This window comes from Elephantulus edwardii, unplaced genomic scaffold, assembly GCF_000299155.1.
Source record: "Elephantulus edwardii isolate Elephantulus edwardi_28Jun2011 unplaced genomic scaffold, EleEdw1.0 scaffold00204, whole genome shotgun sequence".
NCBI lineage: Eukaryota > Metazoa > Chordata > Mammalia > Macroscelidea > Macroscelididae > Elephantulus > Elephantulus edwardii.
Genome location: NW_006399954.1, coordinates 5,657,757 through 5,683,027, shown reverse-complemented (window position 1 = coordinate 5,683,027; position 25,271 = coordinate 5,657,757). Strand labels below are relative to the sequence as shown.

The 25,271-nt window shown below is 40.0% G+C and overlaps 1 protein-coding gene across 1 annotated transcript in view; it reads left to right on the top strand.

Annotated features, from left to right (window-relative positions):
• MCTP2 (multiple C2 domains, transmembrane 2) overlaps positions 1-25,271 on the top strand; it is a 312,863-nt gene that overhangs the window by 147,718 nt on the left and 139,874 nt on the right. Inside the window, exons 12-13 of the mRNA XM_006897193.1 lie at positions 6,574-6,676; positions 8,466-8,568. Of these exons, the coding sequence (XP_006897255.1) occupies positions 6,574-6,676; positions 8,466-8,568 (206 nt within the window). The remainder of the gene's footprint in view (positions 1-6,573; positions 6,677-8,465; positions 8,569-25,271) is intronic.

Genomic DNA, 25,271 nt, shown 5'->3' with positions numbered 1-25,271 from the left:
TCACTATGAGTCGAAAACGATTCGACGGCACAGAAGAACAACAACAACAAGCAGCACCACAACTGAAAAGCATTGATTATTCTCTTATCATCCTTAGTCACTGTTCAGCTCTCTGATGCAGAACCTAGATCCGGCACACCTTAGTCTCTAGGCTGACATTGTTCCTCTTCAGCCCTTTGGAGAGGTCCCTGACAGAAGACCCTCCTAATGCAGATCATCTTTTGATTTACTGGCTGCTGGTACTTAGAGTGTTGATTGTAGAGCCAATCAAGCTGAAGCTGTTCACAATATCAGTCTCTTCTTCATCTATCATGATGCTTCCAATTGGCTCTGTCATGAGAATCTCTCTGTCTTCTTGATATTGAGCTTCAATCCATACTGAAAGTGGCAGTCGACCTTCTCTGCAACAGATGCCTCAGGTTCTCCTCAGTTTCGGCAAGCAAGGTTGTATCATCTACATAAAACAGGTTGTTGATAAGTCTTCTTCCAACCCTAATGCCAAAAAGAATTGGCTGACACAGAGGAATTTCAGGAAACAACATATAATCAAAAGCCAATGGTGATGAAGGAGGTAGTTCAAGCTGATCTGAAGGAATTGCCGTAAAACAAGGCCCCAGGAATTGATGGAATACCAATTGACATATTATCAACAAAGAAATACTGCTCTGGATGTGCTCCCCAGGTTGTGCCAAGAAATCTGGAAGATAACTGCGGGGCCAACTGACTGGAAGAGATCCATATTAGTAGCCATTCCAAAAAATAAAAAAGTGACCCAACAGAATGTGGTATTATTGAACAATATCATTAATATCACATGCAAGAAAGATCCTGCTGAAAATTATCCAAAAATGACTGATACAGCACATCAACAGAACTGCCCTCTAACACATAGTCACCATCTGTCAAGGAATGCCAGTGTGTTTCTTTGATGATGAAGAGGTTTATATGTATTTTATAGTATAAAATTAACTAGGAATTAAGACCTGAAGAACTACTTTCAAAAATCAGCAAGTGAAAACCTATAGAAAACTTTTGTATGCAAGCTGCTAATACAATTGAAACTAGGTTTTCTATAATATAACCAGGATGAAGATTACCTGACAACTGGACATAGTAGATTATCTAGCCTTTTTCCCTATAAAATATATGTATTAACTACCAAAATATAGCCACGTCTTTCTTCCTTGCGATTCTTTGTATAGAATCAGAGAAAATATTTAGACATCTCCTTCTTTATGGGATTTTTAATATATTATGAAAGATCAGGTGATATTAAGCAGAAATCAATAGTAATAAATTATATAAGGCAATGTATATGAATGATTTTATAAAACACAGTGTGCCTGAGTGAAGCACATGTATAGGATGGATTGTATGCAAACCAATAAGAAACTATTTAAAAAACCAAGATCATAGAGGGAATAAAAAAGCATTATTTAAATTTTATTAACAGTCTGAGTATATCTGGGTCCAGAAATTAGTCCATAAACTGTTTAGAAATTGCACTATAAACATTTTCAAGCCTTTGTTTCTTCTTCCCGGGTTTATGCTGTAATATTAATAAATGCAGCATTTTAATGAACTTTGACGGAATCATCTTCAGAGGGTTGGTGCAGTGTGCTCCTTGGAGACGCATAACTGAAGTCGCCAGTTTGTGGAGGGAAAGCTGGTCCTCATTAGCTGGGACAGCTGAGTGAGTGGCGGCTCGGGAACACGCGAGCCAGGGGTGCCCACCTGTGTCTCCCTCCGCAGGACCAGGCTGCATCTCCATCCTGCTGTGGAGTAAGCCCAGAGCTTTCATTAAAAGTGTCATTTGGCTTCCCCCAAGCAAGTGCTGATGGGCTGTCATGTTGCTATCTTGGGAGGAGTAGTGCTGACACCTACTAATAGTCTGACAAATGGCTAAGTAGCTGCTGCAGCCTGTATTGAGTCTTTAGCCTGGCATTCCTGCGCGTTCAGCGAGGGGCTCAGGTTCCTCTTCATGCTCACAACTGCTGAAGAGGAAATATGTCCGATGTGCTCGCCAAATACGTTCTAGAATAAAGTTGCCTTAAATAAGCAGCAGACTTTTGCATATGCAAAGCTTTTTAATTGTGGTATATATGTGTGTGTGTGTGTATATATATTTATATATATATTTATATGTGTAGATCATAACAAACTGTCACTGACTCTGAAGAATGGGAATCCCAGAACACTTGATCGTTCTAATGCGAAACTTATACTTGGACCAGGAGGCAGTCGTCAGAACAGAGCAAGGGAACACTGCATGGTTCAAAACTGGGAAGGGCGTGCGCCAGGGATGCATCCTATCTCCATACCCTTTCAACCTATATGCAGAACAGATTATCCGGGAGGCTGGGCTCTATGAGGAGAATTGTGGGGTCAAGATTGGTGGACGATTTATCAACAATCTGCGTTATGTGGATGACACAACCCTGCTTGCTAAAACTGAGGAGGACCTGAAGCGCCTGCTGCAGAGTGTCAAGGACTGCAGCCTCCAATATGGATTGAGGCTCAATGTCAAGAAGACAAGATTGAGATTGTACACAGCTTTAGTTTGCTTGGCTCCATAGTCAACAGTCTTGGCACCAGCAGCCAGGAAATTAAAAGGCACATTGCCATGGGAAAGTCTGCTGTTAGGGACCTCTCCAAGGTGCTGAAGAGCAGTGGTGTCTCTCTGGAGACTAAGGTGCGTCTGATACAGGCCATGGTCTTCGCAATCACCTGTTATGCATCAGAGAGTTGGACAGTGACCAAGGAGGATAGAAGGAGAATTGATGCCTTTTAGCTGTGGTGCTGGAGAAGAGTATTGAGAATACCATGGACTGTTAGGAAAACAAATAGATTTGTCCTGGAGAGGGTTAACCCGGGTGGCTCCTTGGAGGCAAGGATTCTGAGGCTCCGTCTAACTTACTTTGGACATGTAGTGAGGAGAGACCGGTCCTTAGAGAGGGACATCATGCTTGGGAGGGTGGAGGGACGGCGCAGGAGAGGAAGGCCCTCTATGAGGTGGATTGATTCAGTGACTGGTATGATTGGGATGGGAGTGTCAGAGACAGTGCGATTGGCACAGAACAGAGCGGAGTTTAGGGCTGTTGTACATAGGGTCGCTGTGAGTCGCAGGCGACTCGACGGCACGTAACAACAACAACAAACATATATATATATATATATATTTATATATATATATATATTTATATATATATATAGAGAGAGAGAGAGAGCGCGAGAGCGCGCACGAGCGTGCAAGTAGTTTCTTTCAGCTTTCATCACATTTACAATATGGTGAAATTCTTTTTATTTGCCATGTTGTTCAGCTATTGAGAGTTTCTGTATCCTAATTTTCCTATCACCTTTAATAGAGGCTCTGTGTCTCCTGAGCAGGAAGCCCTTTCTCACTCCCCACCCTCCTTACTAACTCATTCCCTCACCCACTAACTCCTGATGAGTCATTTCTGACTTACAGGCCTTTGAGTTTCTGAAGCTATAAATCTTCATGGAATAATACTGTCCATTTTCTCTGTTGAAGCATCTGATGGATTTGAACAGCCAACCTCACAGCAACCAGGCATGTTATCCCACAAGCCACCAGGTCTCCTGCCACCCCTGGTTACAACTAATAAACTTTGGTCTCTATACACTTACATGTTCTATATTGTATAAGATCATTATATTGTATAAGATCGTATAGTCATTTTAATTGGAAGATTGGCTTATTTCACGCAGAATGTTTTCAGAGTCCTCCTAGGTTGGAGCATGTATCCAGACTTCATTTCTGTTTGTGACTAATTGGCCACTGTATGCATGTGGGGGCCTCAGGTGCGCAGTCTGGTTTTGAGCTCCAAATGCACAAGTCACCCCTCTCTGGAAGACTGAATGTGAGTCTGTTCCAGCTGGATTGCAATGTATTTTTTTAGTCTGTATCCTTAAGGTCTAAAGGTAGGAACCAGCTACATGTCCATCAATTAGTTTCTTTTTTGATTGGTGGTAGTGGTGGTTTGGTTTGGCTCCCCACCTTCTAAAGTCCCCACTATGGTTCAAGCATTTTCCACTGTTAGGTCTGGAGAGAGTAGTCAGATCCACTATCTCCCACAGAAGCTGCAAAGTCAGAATCCCCTCTCTATACTTGTACAGTTGGGGCCTGGAGCCTTGTCAGGTTATAATAGTTACGTGCTGCTTCAGAATCCTTTGTAACTGCACCAAATGAGGGAAAAACCAGAGTCAGGAGGACACGTATTGGAGGCAGCATGTTTCAGAGTCAGGAACTGTGCCTGGAATCCAGTGTCAAGAGAGTCTATGCCATACCAGACTTGTCCTGGGTTAGAATATTGAGTATTGACTGTGGTTCTTGTGCCTAAGGGTTTGTGTGGATTTTTTTGTTGTTACCAGTGATTTTGGGGCGCTGTAACCCCAAATACTTGCAGTTCAAACCCAGTTACTCTGTGGGAGAAGGATGGGTAATCTCTTCCCTTAAGATCAGCTGCCTCTGAAAACCTTCTAGAGGATTAGCTGCGGGCCAGTTCCAGCTTGACAGTACACAACAACAGTAACCTTCAAACCTAACTCCATAAGTCTTGGAATTGAATCTAAGACCAGTTTGATGTTATTTTAATACATTGCTACTGTGTCTAAACTTTGACGGGCTGTAACACAATTCATAGGTGATACCTGCAGCTCATTTGTTTATATCCATGACTATGTCCTTGTCTGCCACTAGGTAGCATTATAGCTGCTCTTGTAGTTGATGTGTGCCGTCAAGTCAAAACTGACCCATAGCTGACCCTCCGGTGGGTTTTCAGAGGCAGTTTATCTTTTGGGAAGAAATTATCCATCTTTCTCCCATGGAGCAGCTGATGGATTCGAACTGCATGCCTTCGGGATTGCAGCATAACTTCTTGCCAATAAGCAACCTTTGGCTAGACATCCAAGCATTGAGGCCACTGGCCATATAATGCAGTCTCCTGTTTAATGTTGTTGTTGTGTACCATTGGGTTGGAACTGACTCATAACTTACCCTCTGGCAGGCTTTCAGAGACACTAAATCACACAGAAGATATTGTCCATCTTCCTCAGGCAGAGCAGCTGGTGAATTCGAGCCAATTGCCTTTAGATTGGCAGCCAACTCCTTACCACTAAGCCACCAGATCCCCCTTCCTGCTTAATATTAACCCTTAACCTAGTGTATCTGCTTTTCTTCTTTAAAAATGTCATCTTTATGCATACTCCTGTTCGTGTCAGCCCCTCTATTGATGTTCAGCGTCTCGTAGCTCCAGGTTATTAAGTGAATTAGCTGTAGTTTCAGTGACCTGGCTGGCAGGCCAGAAGGTCAGAAGGCCTGAGCACTGTGCATTAGGCCTTGCCCTGCGATCCTTTGGTCATTTGTTCAGACAGTCTGTCCTCATGCCTCCATTAATTTAGTCCAAACTGCTTTGTGCTGCAGAGTCAGGCAATGTGCTAATGTCATGTATGGACATTAAAGAGCCATTCATTCTTTCCTCGACAGTTCAAACTCCAGATCCCTCTGCCAGGCTCAACAAAGGGAAGAGAAATTGTACTTGCTCCATCTCTGGTCTAGCTTTGGATTGTGGATTTCCTTGCTAGCCTTCTCCCATTTTTTATCTTAAAGTGTGTGGATAGAAAAAGATAAAGTGATGATGGGTGAATTAAGGAAGAAGATCCCTTTCCTTCTCCTAAGACCAGAATTAACCATAATTTGCAGAACGATTCTAGCACAAGCTCAGGAGTACCAGTGCTGCAGTGTGTTCTCCCAATATGTCAAGTATTAAGGAATGTGCTGTTTATATAGCTGTTCATATACTTTTCTCACTTTTGCCATAATCTCGAGAAGTTCCTGAGTGGTGCAAATGGTTACGTACTTTGGTTTTCAACAGAGGCTGGCAATTTGAGTCCACCTGGAAGTGCCTTGAAAGACAGACCTATAATCTTCTGGAAAAAAACTACCTGCTTTTTAAAAGCACATCCTGCTTCACAGTTGACTTGATGGCAGCAGCGACGGGTTCTGGCGATGCTGTTTTTGTGGGAGGCTCAGTCAGAACATACTCATTGCAAGATTTCAGAGGCTTTAAACCACATCAGAGGAGATTGCCCATCTTTCTTCCTTGGAACAGCTGATATATTCAAACCATGTGCCTTAGGGTTGGCAGCTCAACTTTACTGGGCCACTAAAGCTCCCTGGTTCCAGTTATATTTTTATCCATATGTCTGTACATTTGAACTATAGAATCAATACAAAAGGAAAAAATGGAAATGTGCTTCATATTTAAAACCAAGGCCAAATGTGGATTCTGACTTTTAAGCTGAGTTGATGCCTCTTCTGTAAACTCTTGATGTTACTGGCTTTGAGGGCTCTGATTGATCAGGTGAGCTGGCTAACACGCGATGTTTGTAGTCCCACCCACTCTTTCAAGATTCACACCTAAGATATGCACACTATGGCTGGAAGAAGAGTGTCAGCTTTGCCATTTCAGAAAGCACAGCGTCAGTGTTCCAGAGTCACTGTGGCACCTGGGAGGTGCCTTTGCCTCTAACCACTGTCTGTTTTCTTGCCAGGGAAGAGTGATCCTTTCTGCTTGTTGGAAGTAGGCAATGATCGACTGCAGACACACACCATTTACAAGAACCTCAACCCTGAGTGGAACAAAGTGTTTACGTTGTAAGTGCTTTAGCCTCTGGACTATTAAAGAGAGGCTTTTAGTCCTTATCTGTTTGGTGTAGATGGGAGATCTAGAGTGGAACTTCCTGTCTGTTTTTATGGACAAAGAGTCAATTTTATTGTTTTCTTCTTCTGAAAACCTTTTCCCCCTTTCATCTTATAGAGTGGAGTGTTAATAATAGAAGAGACCATTCTGAACTGTAAGGGAATGCTACAGGAGATGTTTATAAAGAGGTCTTTTAGTGGCTAAATTAACCTGCAATGAGACAGAGGCCTCCATGGATCAGAGCTAATTCAGTCCTGAAAGTTACAAATGGAAGGCCTGCCTTAAAGGCAAGCTTATTTGTCAGAATGTTATTTTAATGGCCAAAGGTTTGGATCTTCCAGAATCGTTAGGAAAATATAGTTGATCTGTACATTCTAAAAGACTCCCACAGGCCCCTACTATTTGAATGGCCTGCTGAGTAAGGATGCCCTGCCCATTCCTTCAAAATCTGTCATGTACGAGGTGCTGTGTATGTTTATGTTTCCTGGCTGGCTTTTTGAGTCCCTGACCAAGACAGTTAACCCTGCTCAGCTACTGTCTGAAAGGTTGATAGTTCATGCATCTTCAGAAGTCTGTCCAAAGTAAGCCCACTGTCCAATTCAGAAACTTCACAGTTGAAAACCCTATGAAGCATAGTTACACTTTAACACAACAGGGTCACCCTCAGTCAGGGTCTTCATGCCAACTTTGGGGCAGGATGGGATTCTGAATCACTTGACCGTCCAAGGAAGGCTCAGTGTTGAACTTGGCTGAAATAAGACAGATACATTTACATATACATATACATATACATATACATATACATATACATATACATATACGTAGTCTCACCATGGAAGTAAGTGAGTGAAACTGAAGAAATTCTCTCTGCTTGTCAATGAGAGAGTAAAGTTCATCTTGAAAAGATATGATGGCATTAGGAGAAAATTCACAAGCATATGCAAGGACTTATTTTGCACTGCTAACATTTGAAAATTGACAGTGGCAAGAGTTTCTTATCTGACTAACAAAATGTTTCAGTCTGACTGATTTCTGGCTCCTGGGCAGTATAAACTGTTTCAAAATTGAACACCATTTTATGTTTCATTAGTAAGAGGCTTTCCAAGTGGTAGCCGGAGAGTTGCTCTGCTCTCCGAGGCCAAGTGTCTGTAACAGTCCCAGTCCACCAGCAGCTCAGCGGAGGAAGGTGGGCCATCTCCTCCCATCGAGACTTACACCCTTGGGAACCAGATGGAGGACTGTTATAGATAAGAACAGACTTCATGGACATGATTTTGAAATTGCATTTGAAGTAGATCACCAAATAATAATTTTGACAATTTTTCCCCATCTAAAAGGAAATTTTTATTAATTTAAAGTTTAAAAAACATTATTTAAGCTATTCTAATCTAGAAACTGCTTTGTGGTAGCTTCCTTGATGCCCTTCTCATCCCATCTCTCCCCGTTTTTTTTCTTTTTCCTATTTCTTTATCAGCCATACCCCTGAGTGCATGTAAACATGGAAAATGTCACAATGAAAAAGTTGACTTTTTTTTTCTTCTTCATATGGCTGTTTGAATCTTCAATGATGGAAGGTTTGGGAATACAGTCAGTTTGATTTAATTTTTGGAATTTAATTAAATGGTAGTTTTATACCCTAAGGACATACTGACTTAATTAGTGAAACCATGTTTTCAGATCTTCCTGGAACAGAGTTCATTTGTGTGTTTTTGTGTATAATACGCAGTGTTTTTCTTGTTTCAGTCCCATTAAAGATATCCACGATGTTTTGGAAGTGACAGTGTTTGATGAAGATGGAGATAAACCCCCCGATTTTCTTGGAAAAGTTGCCATTCCCTTGCTGTCTGTAAGTTTACCTTTGTGAATAAACAGTCTGTGAGTCATTTTACAGATGACGAGCTCCTGGGGTCCAGAGATGCTTTATCTTCGTCAGTCTAGATGAAAAAATAAATCCTTCCTGCTCTTGAGGGAAGCCCCTGTTTTATTTCATATTCCTTTTCAGTGCATTCAAAGAGCCCTGGTGATGCAGTGTTTGAGCGGTGGGCTGCTGAAAAGAGATTGATTGACCCTTCACACCCACCAGTTGCTCCACTAGGGAAAATGTGACGGTCAGCTTCCATAAAAATGTGCAGCCTCTCCACCCCTGTGCAGTAGTTTTGTTCCTTCCTTTAGGGTTGCTATGAGTTTAAATCAACTCAATGTTGTTGTTGTTGTTATGTGCCATCGAGTCGTTTCCGACTCATAGCGATCCTATGCACAACAGCTCTAAACCCTGCTCTATCCTGCGCCAACCGCACCGCCTCTGACACACCCATCCCGATTACCCCAGTCACCGAATCAATCCATCTCATAGAGGGTCTTCCCCTCCTGCGCTGTCCCTCCACCCTCCCAAGCATGATGTCCCTCTCCAAGGACCCATCCGTCCTGGCAACATGTCCAAAGTATGTCAGACGAAGCCCCAGAATCCTTGCCTCCAAGGAGCAGCTTGGTTTAATCCTCTCCAAGATGGATCTGTTTGTTTTCCTGGCAGTCCATGGTACATTCAGTACCCTTCTCCAGCACCACAGCTCAAAAGCATCCACTCTCCTTCTGTCCTCCCTAGTCATTGTCCAACTCTCTGATGCATAACAAGCGATTGCAAATACCATGATCTGTATCAGGCGCACCTTAGTCTCCAGAGAGACACTGTTGCTCCTGAGTACCTTTGAGAGTTCTCTAACGGCAGACTTTCCCATCGCGATACGCTTTTTGATTTCCTGACTGCTGGTACCAAGAGTGTTAACTGTGGAGCCGAGCAAAGTGAAGCTGTGAACACTCTCAATCTCTTTGTCATCCATCCTGACGCTGCCAATTGGTCCAGTGGCGAGAATCTTTGTCTTCTTGACGTTGAGCCTTAGTCAATACTGAAGGCTGCAGTCCTTGACCCTTCGCAGCAAGTGCTTGAGGTCCTCCTCAGTTTCAGCAAGCAAGGTTGTGTCATCTGCATAATGGAGATTGTTAATAGACCTTCCACCAATCCTGATGCCACAATTCTCCTCATTGAGCCCAGCCTCTCAGATAATCTGCTCTGCATACATGTTGAAAAGGTATGGAGACAGGATGCATCCCTGGCGTACACCCTTCCCTATTTTGAACCATGCAGTGTTACCCTGCTCTGTTCTGACTACTCCCTCTTGGTCCAAGTATAGGTTTTGTATTAGCACAATTAAATGTTCTGGGATTCCCATTCTTCTCAGAGTCAGCCACAGTTTGTTATGATCCACACAGTCAAATGCCTTTGCATAGTCAATGAAACACAGATAGACATTCTTTTGGTATTCCCTGCTTTCAGCCAAGATCCATCTAACATCAGCAACGATATCCCTAGTACCACGACCCCTTCTAAACCCAGCCTGGACTTCCGGCAGTTCTCTGCTGATGTGCTGTTCTAATCGTTTTTGGATGATCTTCAGCAGAATCTTGCTTGCATGTGCAATCAGTGACACTGTTCTGTAGTTTCCACACTCAGTTGGGTCACCTTTCTTTGGAATGGGAACAAATATAGATCTCTTCCAGTCAGTTGGCCAAGTGGTTGTTGGGAATGTGTTTATTCAGTATTTGCAGTATTTTCAAGTATAAAATGACATAATTTTCTCTGTGTCAGATATTTTTTTAACTTTTGTTAATTACTGGTTTTTTCCCTTCATATATATTGTGTTTCATGCATGTACATTGTGTTCCATACAGTCCTTCATTTACATTGTACTTTGTTCATTTATATTGTGGAGGCTTTTTCTTCTCTTACAGTCATCCCACCAACAATTACTTTCATGAAAGCATGTAAGCCAGCCGTTTTTTGCCCAGTAGCCCTATTTTGATAGCCAGTTGCTGATTTGTCCACCTCTATCAAACCAGTACTCTGAGTTGGTAGTTAATTGTATGAAGTACAGTGTCTTTGAGGGATTGTGTGGGGCACAGTGTACATGGATAAAGTGCAGTGAATAAGGGTGATTATATGCAAAGAAATTTTTTAAAAAGTGGAGGAGGATAAAAGAATATTACATAAATGAGCACTGGATATTGTTGTTGTTGTTGCTGGTATGTGCCGTTGAGTCGCTTGCAACTCATAGCGACCCTATGTACAACAGCCCTAAACTCTGCTCTGTCCTGTGCCAATCGCACTGTCTCCGATACATCCATCCCGATTACCCCAGTCACTCAATCAATCCACCTCACAGAGGGCCTTCCCCTCCTGCGCTGTCCCTCCTCCCTACCAAGCATGATGTCCCTCTCCAAGGACCAGTCCCTGCTTACAACATGTCCAAAGTATGTTAGACGAAGCCTCAGAATCCTTGTCTCCAAGGAGCCTCCTGGTTTAACCCCCTCAAGGATGATCTGTTTGTTTTCTTAGCCGTCCATGGTACCTTCAGTACTCTTCTTCAGCACCACAGCTCAAAGGCATCAATTCTCCTTGTATCCTCCCTAGTCATTGTCCAACTCTCTGATGCATAACTAGTGACCATGGCCTGTATCAGATGCACCTTGGTCTCCAGAGAGACACCATTGCTCTTCAGCACTTTGGAAATATCCCTAATAGCAGACTTCCTCATCACAATACATCTTTTAATTTCCTGGCTATTGCTGCCAAGAGTGTTGACTGTGGAGCCAAGCAAGCTAAAGCTGTGAACAATCTCAATCTCTTCACCATCAATCCTGATGCTGCCAGTTGGTCCAGTGGTGAGAATCTTTGTCTTGGTGACATTGAGCCTCAATCCATATTGAAGGCTATAGTCCTTGACCCTCTGCAGCAAGTGCTTCAGGTCCTCCTCAATTTCAGCAAGCAGGGTTGTGTCATCTGCACAATGCAGATTGTTGAGAGATCTTCTACCAATCCTGATGCCGCATTTCTCCTCATAGAGCCCAGCCTCCCGGATAATCTGTTCTGCGTACAGGTTGAAAAGGTACGGAGACAGGACATACCCTGGCATACATTCTTCCCAATTTTGAGCCATGCAGTGTATAAATGAATAAATTTTATTTAATACAATTTGTCATATAGTCATTATGGGCCTTATTGAGCAATGAGGCTTTGCATATTTCTTCCCAAAGATACAGTTTATAGAAGCCATTTGAGTGTTTTTGTAGTTGGAGCAATCTGTAGTTTAACCAAAGCATAGCTCCACTCACATGTTGTTTACAGAGGGGGAAAAATACCTTTCTTTAAATATCTTTTTTTTAGTCTTAAAGTATCTTTTTGTTGTTGTTCTGATTGCTGTGTTAATTTCTCCCATTCTTGGGGAGCTCTGGTGGCCTAGTGGCAAGAAACTGCACTGCAATTCCAGAGATATGCAGTTCAAATCCACCAGATGCTCTGCCGGAGAAGGAGGGGCAATCTCCTCCTGTACCAGTCAGATCCAATTTGACGGTACACACACACACACACACACACACATAAATAAAAAATAAAAATAAAAAAATTTAAAAATTTCTCCCATTCTTCTCATATCCCTGCTGCTGCTCACAGAGGGGGGCAAAAGTCCCTGGTCCAGGAGATTCCAGCCAGATGCTCCAAACCATCAGCGAGGGTACACTGGCTGTCAGAGAGGACCTGATCATCTGGGATTTCTCTCCATTTTCCTTGTAGTCTTGTCAGTTATCCCGTATAGACTACATGCAATAGAAATGTGATGCTCATTTTTTGAGCCTTCTAAGGATACACAATACAACCAACCAAAAGACTAAAAGCAAAATGTCTCCCTTGTTTTTTAGCCCCTGCCTCTCTTTCTCTGTCTCCAACTTCACCTTGTGCCATTTCTCATCATACTTTTTATAGATACATCCTTTATTAACTTTCTCTTCGGTGGGTGAACACTACAGTACTTTTGGTATTTTTATGAAACCTTCTTCTGCATTGTGTATAAATGTTCAATGTCTTTTGTCTTTCTGTATATCACATATATACCTATATGGGCCATCTTTCTTTATTTCTGTCTGGCTTTCCTTCTTTATAATGTGGAGTATATTTAAGTTAGATTTAAGAAATTACCTACAGCTCAGTCAGGCTTTCTCAATGACACTGTTGACATCTTTGGAGACATTCTCTGTTTAAGTACCTTCCCTGTGATTTGTAGGATGTCATGCATAATCTATCCACCAGATTCCAGTATCAATCCTCCACCACCACTTACAAGACAAGCAAGGATGTTTCCAGGCAAGAGTATATTGACTTTTGGAGCAAAATCACTGCCAGTAGAAAGAATCACAATATTAAATTAATACTTAACCTTGGGACTTCTTTTGGAATACAAAATGTAATGATTTGGAACAAGCTTAGATTAAGTGCAAGCTAAGGTGGCTTAATAATAAGGGCTTCCTCTGCCAACCCAAAGGAAGGCAGTATCACCTTCTCCATGGAAGATAGGTTATCTCCTCTCATGTGAGTCACCGCCTCTGAAAACCCACTGGACATAGCAACAGCAGCAACTATATTTAGATAGGGGATTGGAATGCAAAAGTTTAGAATGAAGAAAGATAAGTAGTTAGAAACTATGGCATAGGTGATAGAAATTATGTTGAAGATCACATAAAATGTGTTGAACTAATAATTTATTCATTGCAAATGTTGTGTTGTTGTTGTTGTTGTTGTTTTGTACCATTGAGTCAGAACTGACTCATAACTGATCCTCCAGCAGGTTTTCAGAGGCAGTTAATTGCATGAGAAGAAAGTGTCCTTCCTTCTCCCACAGAGCAGCTAGTGGCTTCAAACTATGTGCCTTTGGGATTGCAGCACAGCTTCTTGCCACTAGGCCACCAGAGCTCCCTGTACTGCAAATACATTTTCAAAACAATGTAAACAGCAGTTATGCATGTGGAAGACAGAGCAAACTATTATAATCAAATGTGTCAAAATCAAAAGAGACAACCTCATTTGACATTTCTTAAGCTGAATGAACTATAGAACAAATTCAAGCCTTGAGTGGCAATCCTTAATGATGCTATGGGCAGAATATTGAATGATCCAGGAAGCATCAAAAGAGGATGAAAAGAGAACACAGTATTACTAAACCAAAAAGAATTGACTGCCATAGAAGAATTTCATGAAACAGCATGTAATCAAGAGGCAGTGCTGATGAAGGAGGAAGTCAAGGTATGCTGAAGGAATTAGCAAAAAACAAGGTCCCAGTAATTGATGAAATATCAGTTGACATATCTCAACAAACATATGCAGCCCTGGACACATTCATGAGGTTGTATCAAGAAGTTTGGAGGATAACTATCTGGTCAACTGATAGGAAGAGTTCTATGTTTATTCCCATTTCAAAAAAAGGTGATCTGACAGAGTGTGGAAATTATCAAATATCACAGGCAAGCACGATTCTACTGAAGATTATCTAAAATCTATAAGAACAGTACATTGACAGTGGTCTCCTGGATGTGCAAGCTGGGATAGAAGATGTCATGGCACTAGGATCATGATAGCCAATGTCAGATGCGTCTTAGCTGAAAGCAGAGAGTACCAGAAGAAAGTCTATATCTCTGTTTCATTGACTATGGAAAGGACTTTTTTTTTTTCTTACATTTTTGTGTATGGTGAGTGATGTGGATCCTGTTTCAGCTTTCTGCAGTTTTGCCAGCACCATTTGTTGAAGAGATTGACATTTCCCCATTTGATAGGGTTTCTTTTTTCATTTTTTAAAAATTTATTCTGATTCATTTACAAAGTTTGAATACATTGTTTTTCACAAAAGATCCTTCCATTTCCTTCACCCCCCCATCCATTGAATTGTACCACCCTAAGATTAACAGCCTACCCACTGCCCCATCCACACCCCCACAACCCTCTATTTCTACCCTCCCCCTGCCTTGGACCCTCATACTCATTCTACAATAATTGTTTTATACCGTATTTGTCCTTGTAGGATTGAGTTAATTCACTCAGTATAATGTTCTCCAGTCCCTCCCACGTTAGGTAGTAATTTACAAACTCATTGCTCTTGCGTACTCCATAGTATTCTATTTTATGAAAGTACCACAACTTCTCAATTCATTTGTTTGTAGTTGGACATCTGGATTGTTTCCATGTTCTTGCAGTGGTGAATAATGATGCTGTGAACATTGGTGTACAAGTTTCTGTTTGAGCCTCAGTTCTCATGTTCTTGAGGTATATTCCAAGCAATAGAATAACTGGGTCACATGGATTTCTGTGTTCAGCACTTTGAGGAAGCATCAAACTGCCTTCAAGAATGGTTGTACCAATGTACAATTCCACCAACAATGTAAAAGAGTTCCTATATCACCACATCCTCTCGAACACTTATTGCTTGCTCTCCTGATAAACTTTGCCTCTGTTACTGAAGTGAAAAGGTACCTCATTGCTGTTTTGATTTGCGTCTCACTTATTGCCCATGATTTGAAGCATTTCTTCATATGTCTCTTGGTCATTTGAATATACTCTTCTGTGAAAATTCTTTCCATATCTTTTGCCCATTTTGTAATTGGGTCTTTTCCTTGTGGAGGCCCAGGAATATTTTACAAACTTTTGTTATGAGACTCTTGTCTGTGATGCTATTGCCAATTGTTTGTTCACAGTCAGTAGATTTAATTTTCACCTTGTTGGAAAAAGTTTTTGATGAACACAGAGATTTAATCTTTAGAAGGTCACATTCATCAATTTTCTCTTCTTCAGATTGTACATTTCTGGCTATATTTGGCAGTTTCTTTATACCGTAGCCTAGGGTGTCAAAGCTTGATCCCAGTTTGTCTCTTATGAACTTTATGGTTTGGGGTTTTACTCCCAAGTCTCTTATCCATCTTGAGGTGATTTTTGTGTATGGTGTGAGATGTGGATCCTGTTTCAGCTTTCTGCTGGTAGCAGTCCAGATTTGCCAGCACCATCTTTTGAAGAGGTTGTCATTTCCCTGTTTGATAGGTTTTATTTCCTTGTCAAATATCAGTTGAACATAGATAGCTGGGACTATTTCTGAGTTCTCAGTTCCGTTCCACCGATCCATGGGTTTGTCATTGTACCAGTACCATGCTGTTTTGGTTACTACCACTGTATAGTAGGTTTTAAAGTCAGGGAATGCTATACCTCCCACTTCATTTTGTTTCTCAGAAGAGTTTTGCTTATTTGGGGTTTTTGGCCTCTCCAAATAAACTTGACAATTTGTCTTTCAATCTCCTTTAAAAATTCCTTTGGTGTCTTTATTGGGATTGCATTGAACATGTCAGTTGCTTTGGGTAAGTTTGTCATTTTCATCTTCCTATCCATGAACAGGGCACATTTTTTATTTCCTTAGGTCTTTTATTGTGTCTTGCAGAAATGTTTTGTAGTTTTCTTTGCATAGGTCTTTTTTATCTCCAGTTAGGTTCACTCCCAAGTATCTTAATTTGTGATTGTCTATTATACATTATACTACTTTCTTGGTTTCCTTCTCTGAGTTCTCTTTGTTACTGTAGAGGAATCCAATTGACTTTTAGATATTGATCTTATATCCTGCCACTGTTATAAATTGGCCTACTAGCTCTAACAGTTTTTTTGTTGAGTCTTTGGGATTTTCTATGTACACTATCATATCATCTGCATATAGTGATATTTTAACCATCTTTTTGTCAATCTGGATGTCTTTTATTTCCTTCTCCTGTCCTATTGCCCTATCAGGAACTTCTGGTACATTATTGAATAGAAGAAGTGACAGTAGACATCCTTGTCTGGACTCTGTTCACAAGGAAAATGTTTTTAGACTTCATCCATTGAGAATAATATTGGCTCTTGATTTTGCATATATACTTTTCACTATGTTGTGGAAATTCCCTTATATTCCAATTTTGCTGAGTATCTTAATCAGGAAGCAGTGTTGGATTTTGTCAAATGCCTGTTGTGCATCAATTGCTAAGATCATTTAGTTCTTATTATTTATTTTGTTATATGGTGAATTACACTGATTGTTTTTGTTATGTTGAACCATCCTTGCACACCTATTATAAATCCCACTTGGTCATTGTGTTTTTTGGTTTGTTTTTTGTTTGTTTGTTTGTTGTTATGTGCTTTTGGATTGGAAAGGCATTTGACTGTGTGGATCATAACAAACTGTACCTAACTCTGAGAAGAATGGAAATCCCAGAACACTTGATAGTACTTATGCAAAACCTATACTTGGACCAGGAAGCAGTCATCAAAACAGAGGAAAGAAACATGGCATGGTTAAAAATTTTTAAAAAAATGTACATCAAGGATGCACCCTATCTCCATACCTTTTCAATCTATATGGAAACAGGTCATTCAGGAGTCTAAACGTTATGGAGAGGAATGTAGCATCAGGATTGGATGAAGACTCATCAACAACCTCTGTTATGCACTTGGCACAATCTTGCTGCTATAACTGAGGAGGACCTTTGCTGCATAAAGTCAAGCACGGCAGCATTCAGTGTGGATTGAAGTTCAATATCAAGAAAAGAAAGATTTTTACCAATGGATCAATTGGCAGCATCATGATACATGGAGGAGAGATTGAGATGGTTAACAGCTTCAGTTTGCTTGGCTCCACAATCAACACTATTGGTACCAGTAGCAAGAAAATCAAAAGACGAGTTGCATTGGGAAAGTCTTCTGTCTGAATCTCTCCAGAATACTGAGGGACAAAAATGTCAGTCTAGAGACTAAGTGCAATCACTTGCAAAGAGAGAGCTGGAAATGATGAAGGATGATAGAATTGATTCCTTTGAATTGTGGTGCTCTAGAAGAGTATTGAGTATACCATGGATTGCTAAGAAAACAAACAGGTCCAGCCTAGAGAGCATGAAACCAACCTGCCCCTTGTAGGCAAGGAATTGGAAGCTCTGCCTTACATACTTTGGGCATGTGGCCAATCTGAACTGGTAGCACATAACAACAACAGCTTTGCCAGATGGCATGCACAGGAATCAAATCATGTGTGCAAAAACATAAATGAGAAGATCATTATCCTCAGTCACAGCAAAGTCAGATGCCAGCTACAGAAGAGACCGCATGAGTCTAAGAACAACCTTGTGTACAATCCATGTGTTTTTAAAGAGCTTTGCAGGAATAGCTTTGATATAGGAGAGCTGGGGTAAATGGTTAACATGTTTGGCTAATAACCCAAAAGTGGTTTGAGCCCACAAAGAAAGCTTAGAAAATAGGCCAGGTTATCTACTTCTGAAAAATCAGCCTTTGAAACCCAATTGAATAAAATTCTACTCTGACACATATGGAGTCAAAATTGACTTAACCCTAACAGGGTGACGATGGAATAGAAACGGAACCAAACACAGGATAGAGCTGGGGAGGATGATGAAAGGGTTGCTTTGTTCATAGTGGGAAATGGGGAAACACTGAGAGGTATCACCTAGGGAGCTCTTGATTTGTTTTATATAATTTGTTTTCAACAGAAAATGTTAAAAGGCTTTTGGGTCAGAAATTCCTTTCTACCTTGTAAAAGTGGGGTGACTCAGAGTCATAGCCTTTTTTCAGGACTTTTTTCCAAGGTCTGAGAAATATTGTACTGACTAAGGTATGTCACTTGCCACTGTTGAGTTTGGCTGTCTATTTTGTTTTATTTTTTATTCTTTGGCCAGTAAATTGAAAGGTGGTAAAATTGTTAGGAAATCCCTTCTGGCTCTTTTGGAGAATCTGAGGTCTACCTGAAGCATGTTCTTGTTGTTGTTGTAGTTTAGTGTCATGGAGTACAACTCATCTAACCCCTTGAACAGCAGATATGAACCCTGTACTATTCTGTGTTATCTTCACAGTTTCTGACACAACAGAGCCCATTGAAGAAGTCACCTTGTCAATATACGAGGTTAAGAGGCTTTCTCTTCTTTGCGGACCCTCTACTCTTCCAAGCATCATGTTCCTCTCCAAGAAATAGCCAGCCCTAGCAACATGCCCAAAGTACAAAGTACGTGAGGTGAAGCCTCACCATCTTTGCTTCCAAAGAGCACTCTGACTGTACCTTTTGCACCCTATTTTCTTGGAAGTCCATGAGATGTTTAGCACTCTTCTCCAACACCACAGCTCAAAGGCATCAATTCTTTTTCTTTCTTCTTTATTCATTGTCCAGCTTTCAGATGCATAGCAAGTGATTGGAAAGATCATGGCCTGAATCTGATGCACTTAAGTCCTCTAACTGATATTTCTAACTGACATCATCATTGTTTTTGTTAGGTGCCATTGAGTCATAGATGACTCATAGCGACCTTATGAGCAAAAGACCTGAACGCTTCTATAACTTTCATCCTTTCTCCAAGTTCGTAAGGTTTCTGGAGGCAAGCTTTTTTAAAAGTAGATGCTACTCCTACTTCCAAGCCTGTTTTAATAGGGGAGCTTCACTAAACACTGTCCACTATGGGTAACCATTATCACATTTGACACATCAGTGTCATAGTGTTTAACATCACAGCAATCGCAATCATGAGTTACCTCTGTACAACAAATGGACAGATGAGTGCTATACCACTTAGAAGAATGTTTGACAAAAAGTAATTAAAACCAGGCCTAAAGGCCACAGATTAAAAATCTTTATTTTAGCTTGGTAGCATAACTTTTTATCCCATTCTATCAACTGACGTCATTACTCCTCAATAATTTGGAGAGATCCCTAACTGCAGACTTACCTAATGCAATATGTCTCCTGATTTTCTTACTTCTTATACCAAAGGTATTAATTGTGGATCCAAGTAAGACGAAACTGTTGACAGTTTCAGTCTTCTCCATCTATCATGCACCCCCCTAAATCTTTGGGTTCTCTTCCTACAGTAGAGATATTATAATAGATTAAGAACACGTTGTCATAGATAATTCTATTTTCAATTTTTCTTTAAACTTGAGGTTTAAAGGGAATGTTTTATAAGTTGCTTATTTAAAATTGGGCTTTATTGAATGATTCCTAACTAGCAAGTTCCCTTCTATGATCTCATGTTAAGTCATTGATTCTATGGTAACCAAATGAGTCAGGGTATGTTTTTATACCTGTTTACAAATGAGGAAACTTGGCTCTAAAATAGTTCGATAAATTGCTCTAGATCCCTTAGCTGGTGAATAATGGAGACAAGGTTTGATCTTTCATATTTTGGCATAAAAATCTGAACTTCTAACACTGTTACACTATCTGTTTAGTACCAGTTCTATAAATCTGATTTAAAGACCATTCATCTAGAACCAGTTTTGTGTACCCACTCTGCTTAGTGTGGGAGGGTGTGTGTGGGAGGGCAGGATGCAGAGTTAAAGAGTTGTCTGTGTTGCTGAGGCAATGCCTGTGGGTTGGATGCACACAGAACAGGAATATCAAGGACCCTATAAAGGGTATGTAAATGTGAGGGAGATGAATTTGACTTTAGGAAGACTTTAGGAGGTAGTGAGTTTTAACTGTGTCAGAGACAAGTAAGATTTTACATTGGCTGGCAAGTGAGGCAATGAGTGACACATGGCGGACAAAGCTTGAGAAGAGGCTGTAGAAAAGGCCACTTTCTGGCCAAAGGAAGAGTTGAGTGTCTGGACCTCAGATTGAATGAGAAGGCTGGAGACAAAGGGCTGAGGACAAATTATCAGTGTTTTGAGAGTTTGAGGTATTTTATTAGTGTCACAGCCAGTGTTTGTCTCTAGGAAAGTCTGTTGCAGGGTGCACAAGAGTTTCTGGTGGCGTGCACTCTCAAATCCAGCCGAGCCCACTACCTTCCCATCTGACTCTTCTGTTTCCATGGAGTACCTGGGTGAATGGGCGTGGGGGTGTCTAAGAGCTGACCTTTCAGCTAGTAGCCTGACACACACTACATCACCAGAGCTCTTGGAACTGTAGAAACAGTTGGAGTCAACAAAATAAAACCTTTTTTTAAAAAAATAAAAGAAATAACAAACAAATTAGAAAGGAAGATGAGTTCTCTGGTAGGAATTGTTTGAAACTCTTAAGTTTAATGTCAAAGAGAAAACATATCTCTTATAATGGATTACTTTTCTGTCCCTTTCTTTCCAAGAGAAGGAATCGTCAAACTGCATACCTAGTTGTTATGTGCCATCGAGTCACAGCCAACTCATAGTTGACCCTCTAGTGGGTTTTCAGAGGCAGTAAATTACAAGGAAGAGATTGCCCATCCTTCTTTCACAGAGCAACTGGTGGATTTGAACTGCGTACCTTTGGACTGCAGCATAGGGGTTTTTTACCACTAGATCATTATTGGTACTATTATTTCTTCATGATGTGTTGCAGAATTCAAGACCATATTTTATATTTAAAAACAAAAACAACATTTCTTGGAGAATACTGGGAATTCTGTTTGTGCAGTTGTATTGCCTTTTCTCAAGTAAAAATAAATTTTAAAGGACACTTTCAGACAGAATGAAAACTTTTTAAAATGTCTTATTAGAGAGCACTGGTGGCCTAGTGGCAAGAAGCTGCACTGCAATCCCGAAGGCACACGGTTCAAGTTCCACCAGCTGCTCCGCAGGAAAAGGATCAGCAGTCTCCTCCCATGTCTGAAAACCCGTTGGAGGGTCAGCTATGGTTTGGTTCCAACTCTACAATACACAACAACAACATACTAAAATAAGGATATGTATTAGTTGCAATGAATTCTTTAAATGTGTTCATTTGCTTAATCATCTGTATATTGAAATTGTAAGAATAGAGACAAGTGAGCCAACTTTTTGTATCTGACTTGGGTTCAATTTATAATTAAACACTTGACTTTTATAAATTACTAGAGGAATATGTAAACACATAGCTATTAAACCAAATATTCATGATTTAAAAGAAAAAAATTGCAAGTAGAATATATTATAATGAGAAAACTTCTAATTTTGACATTTCCACATTATCCCGGTAATCAGTAACACAGCAGAATGCGTTGTACACAAAATCTTGAAAACTCAGCACATTTTGCAGTATTTAAACCACTGAGGCACTAAAACTTTCCCTGCAAGAACTAGCAGTTGAATCTGTTTGTTTGCTTAATATTACCATTCTCAATTAAGGATCCTAAAACCATCCTAAAAAGCATGTTGAATTCTTCTCATCTGTGCAATTGCTTTTTATTTAAGCATATTGCAGCCATCTCCAAATTATCCAATTAGGCAATTAGGGAAGATTATGAAACACATTTTAGTGACCTAATCTATGGTATGGGAAAAACAGTGATCTGTTGATAATTCCAAGTATGAAAGAAGAAGTCATCTACAGTAAGGGCAGAATTTTGAAACACATGTAGTCTTGACATTTTGGGACCATAGTCTTGGGGGACATTGAGGTCACTTGCTGTCACAATTCACAAGAACAATGATCTACATCCTATTTTGGCAAGAAGTGACTGGATGATAGAAGGAGAATTGATGCCTTTGAGCTGTGGTGCTGGAGAAAAGTATTGAATATACATACCATGGACTGCTAGGAGAAAAAACAAGTTTATCCTAGAGAGGGTGAGACCAGGCTGCTCCTTAGAATCAAGGATTCTGATGCTTTGTCTGACGTACTTTCGACATGTTATAAGACAGGACCATTTCTTGGAGAGGGACATCATGCTTGGGAGGGTGGAGGAACAGAGCAAGAGAAGACCCTGGATGAGATGGATTGCTTCAGTGACTTGGGGTAGAGGAGTTGGTGGACAGTAAGGTTGGCACAGGATAGAATAGGTTTTAGGTGTGTTGTACGTAGAGAGGGTCGCTATGAGTCACAGGCGACTTGATGGCACATAACAACAACAACAATAATAATCTGATGTCTGTGTTGATATACACTCACATACACAAAAGTATAAAGTGTTTTGTTCCAGTGGTCATTTAAAAGTTTCAAACACTGATCAAGTTTTGGCTTTAAAATGCCTTTAGTAGTGTCTATAAAAGGCAGATATTATATAATAATCATTTTACTACAAGGACAAAAATTAGTAGCAGAAGTTCGCAAATTATAAAACCATTTGTGTGGCTGAAGGGGAAGCAGGTAGCTAATGGAGAAACCAAAACTGCAATTAAAAGTTATTTCAAAATTGACAACACAATACTATACATAAGACCTATGGTTAGGGGCCAAAAATATTATTCAGAGGAAATTCTTACTTTGAATGGCTTTATCATTAAACAAAAAGAATTGAAAATAAATTAAGCATCTCAACAAAAGAAGCTAAAATCAAGATAAAAAATAAGTTAGAAAGGATTTGATAAAGATAAACTCAAAGTACGATTTCAATAAAAGAATTTAAAAAATAAAGAGTAATAGCATAGAGAATAAACATAGAGATTTGACAAATCCATATTTTCATTTCAAAAAGAAAAGTGCTGAAATAAGGCTAATTTAAAAATGATAAATTGTAAGTAATATTAAGAAATACAGGAAAAGTTAAGAGATGTAGGGACACACCTTTGTTTCACAAAGGTCTTGGCAAGATTTGGAGATATGGGTCCACCCAGAAGCACCTTTGTTTCACAAAAGTCTGTCAATCTACTTGTGAAACATCAGCCTTTCAAAACTCTGTTGCCTCTGTCCCACCCTGTTCACACAATGGGTCCTCTTGTCTTAAAGTTCTCTCAATTGTAACTGGCTTTGGATATGTGTTTAAGAAGTAACAATTAAAAGGGAACTTTTCTGTCAAAACTAGAGCCAACAATGCAAAAGATAATAAAAATGAAATTATGAATATTTCAAATAGGGAAGCAGAACACACTCAGGTTATGAACAGAAACAAATAAAATAGATATTTCCATAGACAAGATAAGCATTGGGAAAAAACCCTAACATTAAGAAAATGAGAAAACATTTTTAAAGACTGAAAAAAACTCCAAAAAACTTATCAACCAATGAATACTTGGTTGCTTACCCATTAGTCAATAATAAAATGCTTTCATTTGTTTCACCACACACACACACACACACGCGCACACACACACACACGCGCACACACACACATGAACTGAAGGTTAAATATTTAAAACAAATTCATAAGCAAAACTGTAAAAAAAATATTGTCAAGAAAACTTGATTAGTGTTAGAACTCTTAGGTAGTGCCATATATGGCTAAAATTAACAAATTGAGGAGTAAAGATATGCATTTAAATCAGAAGACTAAAATCAGGCTAGTTGGTGATGGTGAGATAGGCTATAGAAACAATTCTGACTAATAGTGACCCTGTGTGCATTGTAGAAATGTTCTTTAGATACTAGTTTATCTTCTGAAGCACCTTTAGTTAAGTTTGAACTACCAAACTTTAATCTGGTGGTCAAGCATGTCACTGTGTCACTTAGAGAACTGTAGTTGGTGGTGGTGATGGTTGATGTATACCATCTAGTCAGAAGTGACTCATAGCTGACCTTCCAGAGGGTTTTCAGAGGCAGAAACTTTCACGAGAGGAGATTTCTCATCCTTTTCCTGCAGAGCAGCTGGTGCAGGTTCTTACTACTGATAGATTGGTGGGGGGATGAAAACCAAACTTGCAGCATAGTAGTCCATTATTTTTCATTCATTAATCCATTATTTTACCCAGTGATCCAGGAATCCTTATTTTATAATAATAAGTGGCAGCCCAGGAAGACTTTCCAAATGAACTGGTAGACCTCCTTGGGTCATGAATTAGAAACCAAGTATCCCCTTTATACCCTGAATTTTAACCTGGGTTTTAACGCAAGAGTATATTGAATATCAAAGTTCTTTTTTTATCCTCTTTTTTTAAATGAATCTGTTTAATAGTTGTTTGAAGTTGCAAACTACTAGAAATCATTTTTATGATTATAGGGATCTCTCTAAAGTACTGGGGAGCAATGGTGTCTCTTTGGAGACTAAGGTGCACCTGATACAGGCCATGGTCTTTGCAATCACTTGTTATGCATCAGAGAGTTGGACAATGACTAGGGAGGACAGAAGGAGAATTGATGTCTTTGAGCTGTGGTGCTGGAGAAGAGTATTGAATGTACCATGGACTGCCAAGAAAACAAACAGATTCATCCTGGAGAGGATTAAACCAAGCTACTCCTTGGAGGCAAGGATTCTGGGGCTTCGTCTGACATGCTTTGGACATGTTGCCAGGAGGGACGGGTCCTTGGAGAGGGACATCATGCTTGGGAGGGTGGAGGGATGACGCAGGAGGGGAAGACCCTCTATGAGATGAATTAATTCGGTGACTGGGGTAATTGGGATGGGTGTGTCGGAGGCAGTGCGATTGGCACAGGATAGAGCAGTGTTTAGGACTGTTGTACATAGGGTCGCTATGAGTCGCAAAAGACTTGATGGCACATAAAAACAACAACAAGGGGAAAAGGTAATCATAATTTGAAACTAAGAAAAAGCTTTTATTAAAAAAATCTTTTATTTCTTGATTTAAAAATCCTGACATCATACAAGTTTGGCAAATCAAGATTTTGCAGAACAATTTTGTATTTTTATTTTTGTCTTAAAAGTTTCATTATAAAAAGATAGTTAGAAATAACAGTATTCTTCAAATACTCTCGTAGATTGGTATTATACCTTTTCATTCTAACTCTTTAAATAATCAAATGTGTTGAGCTGTTCATAATCCAAACATACAATCTTAAATATAAACTAGTAAGAGTATTTTCCCCTCCCTTTTACCTT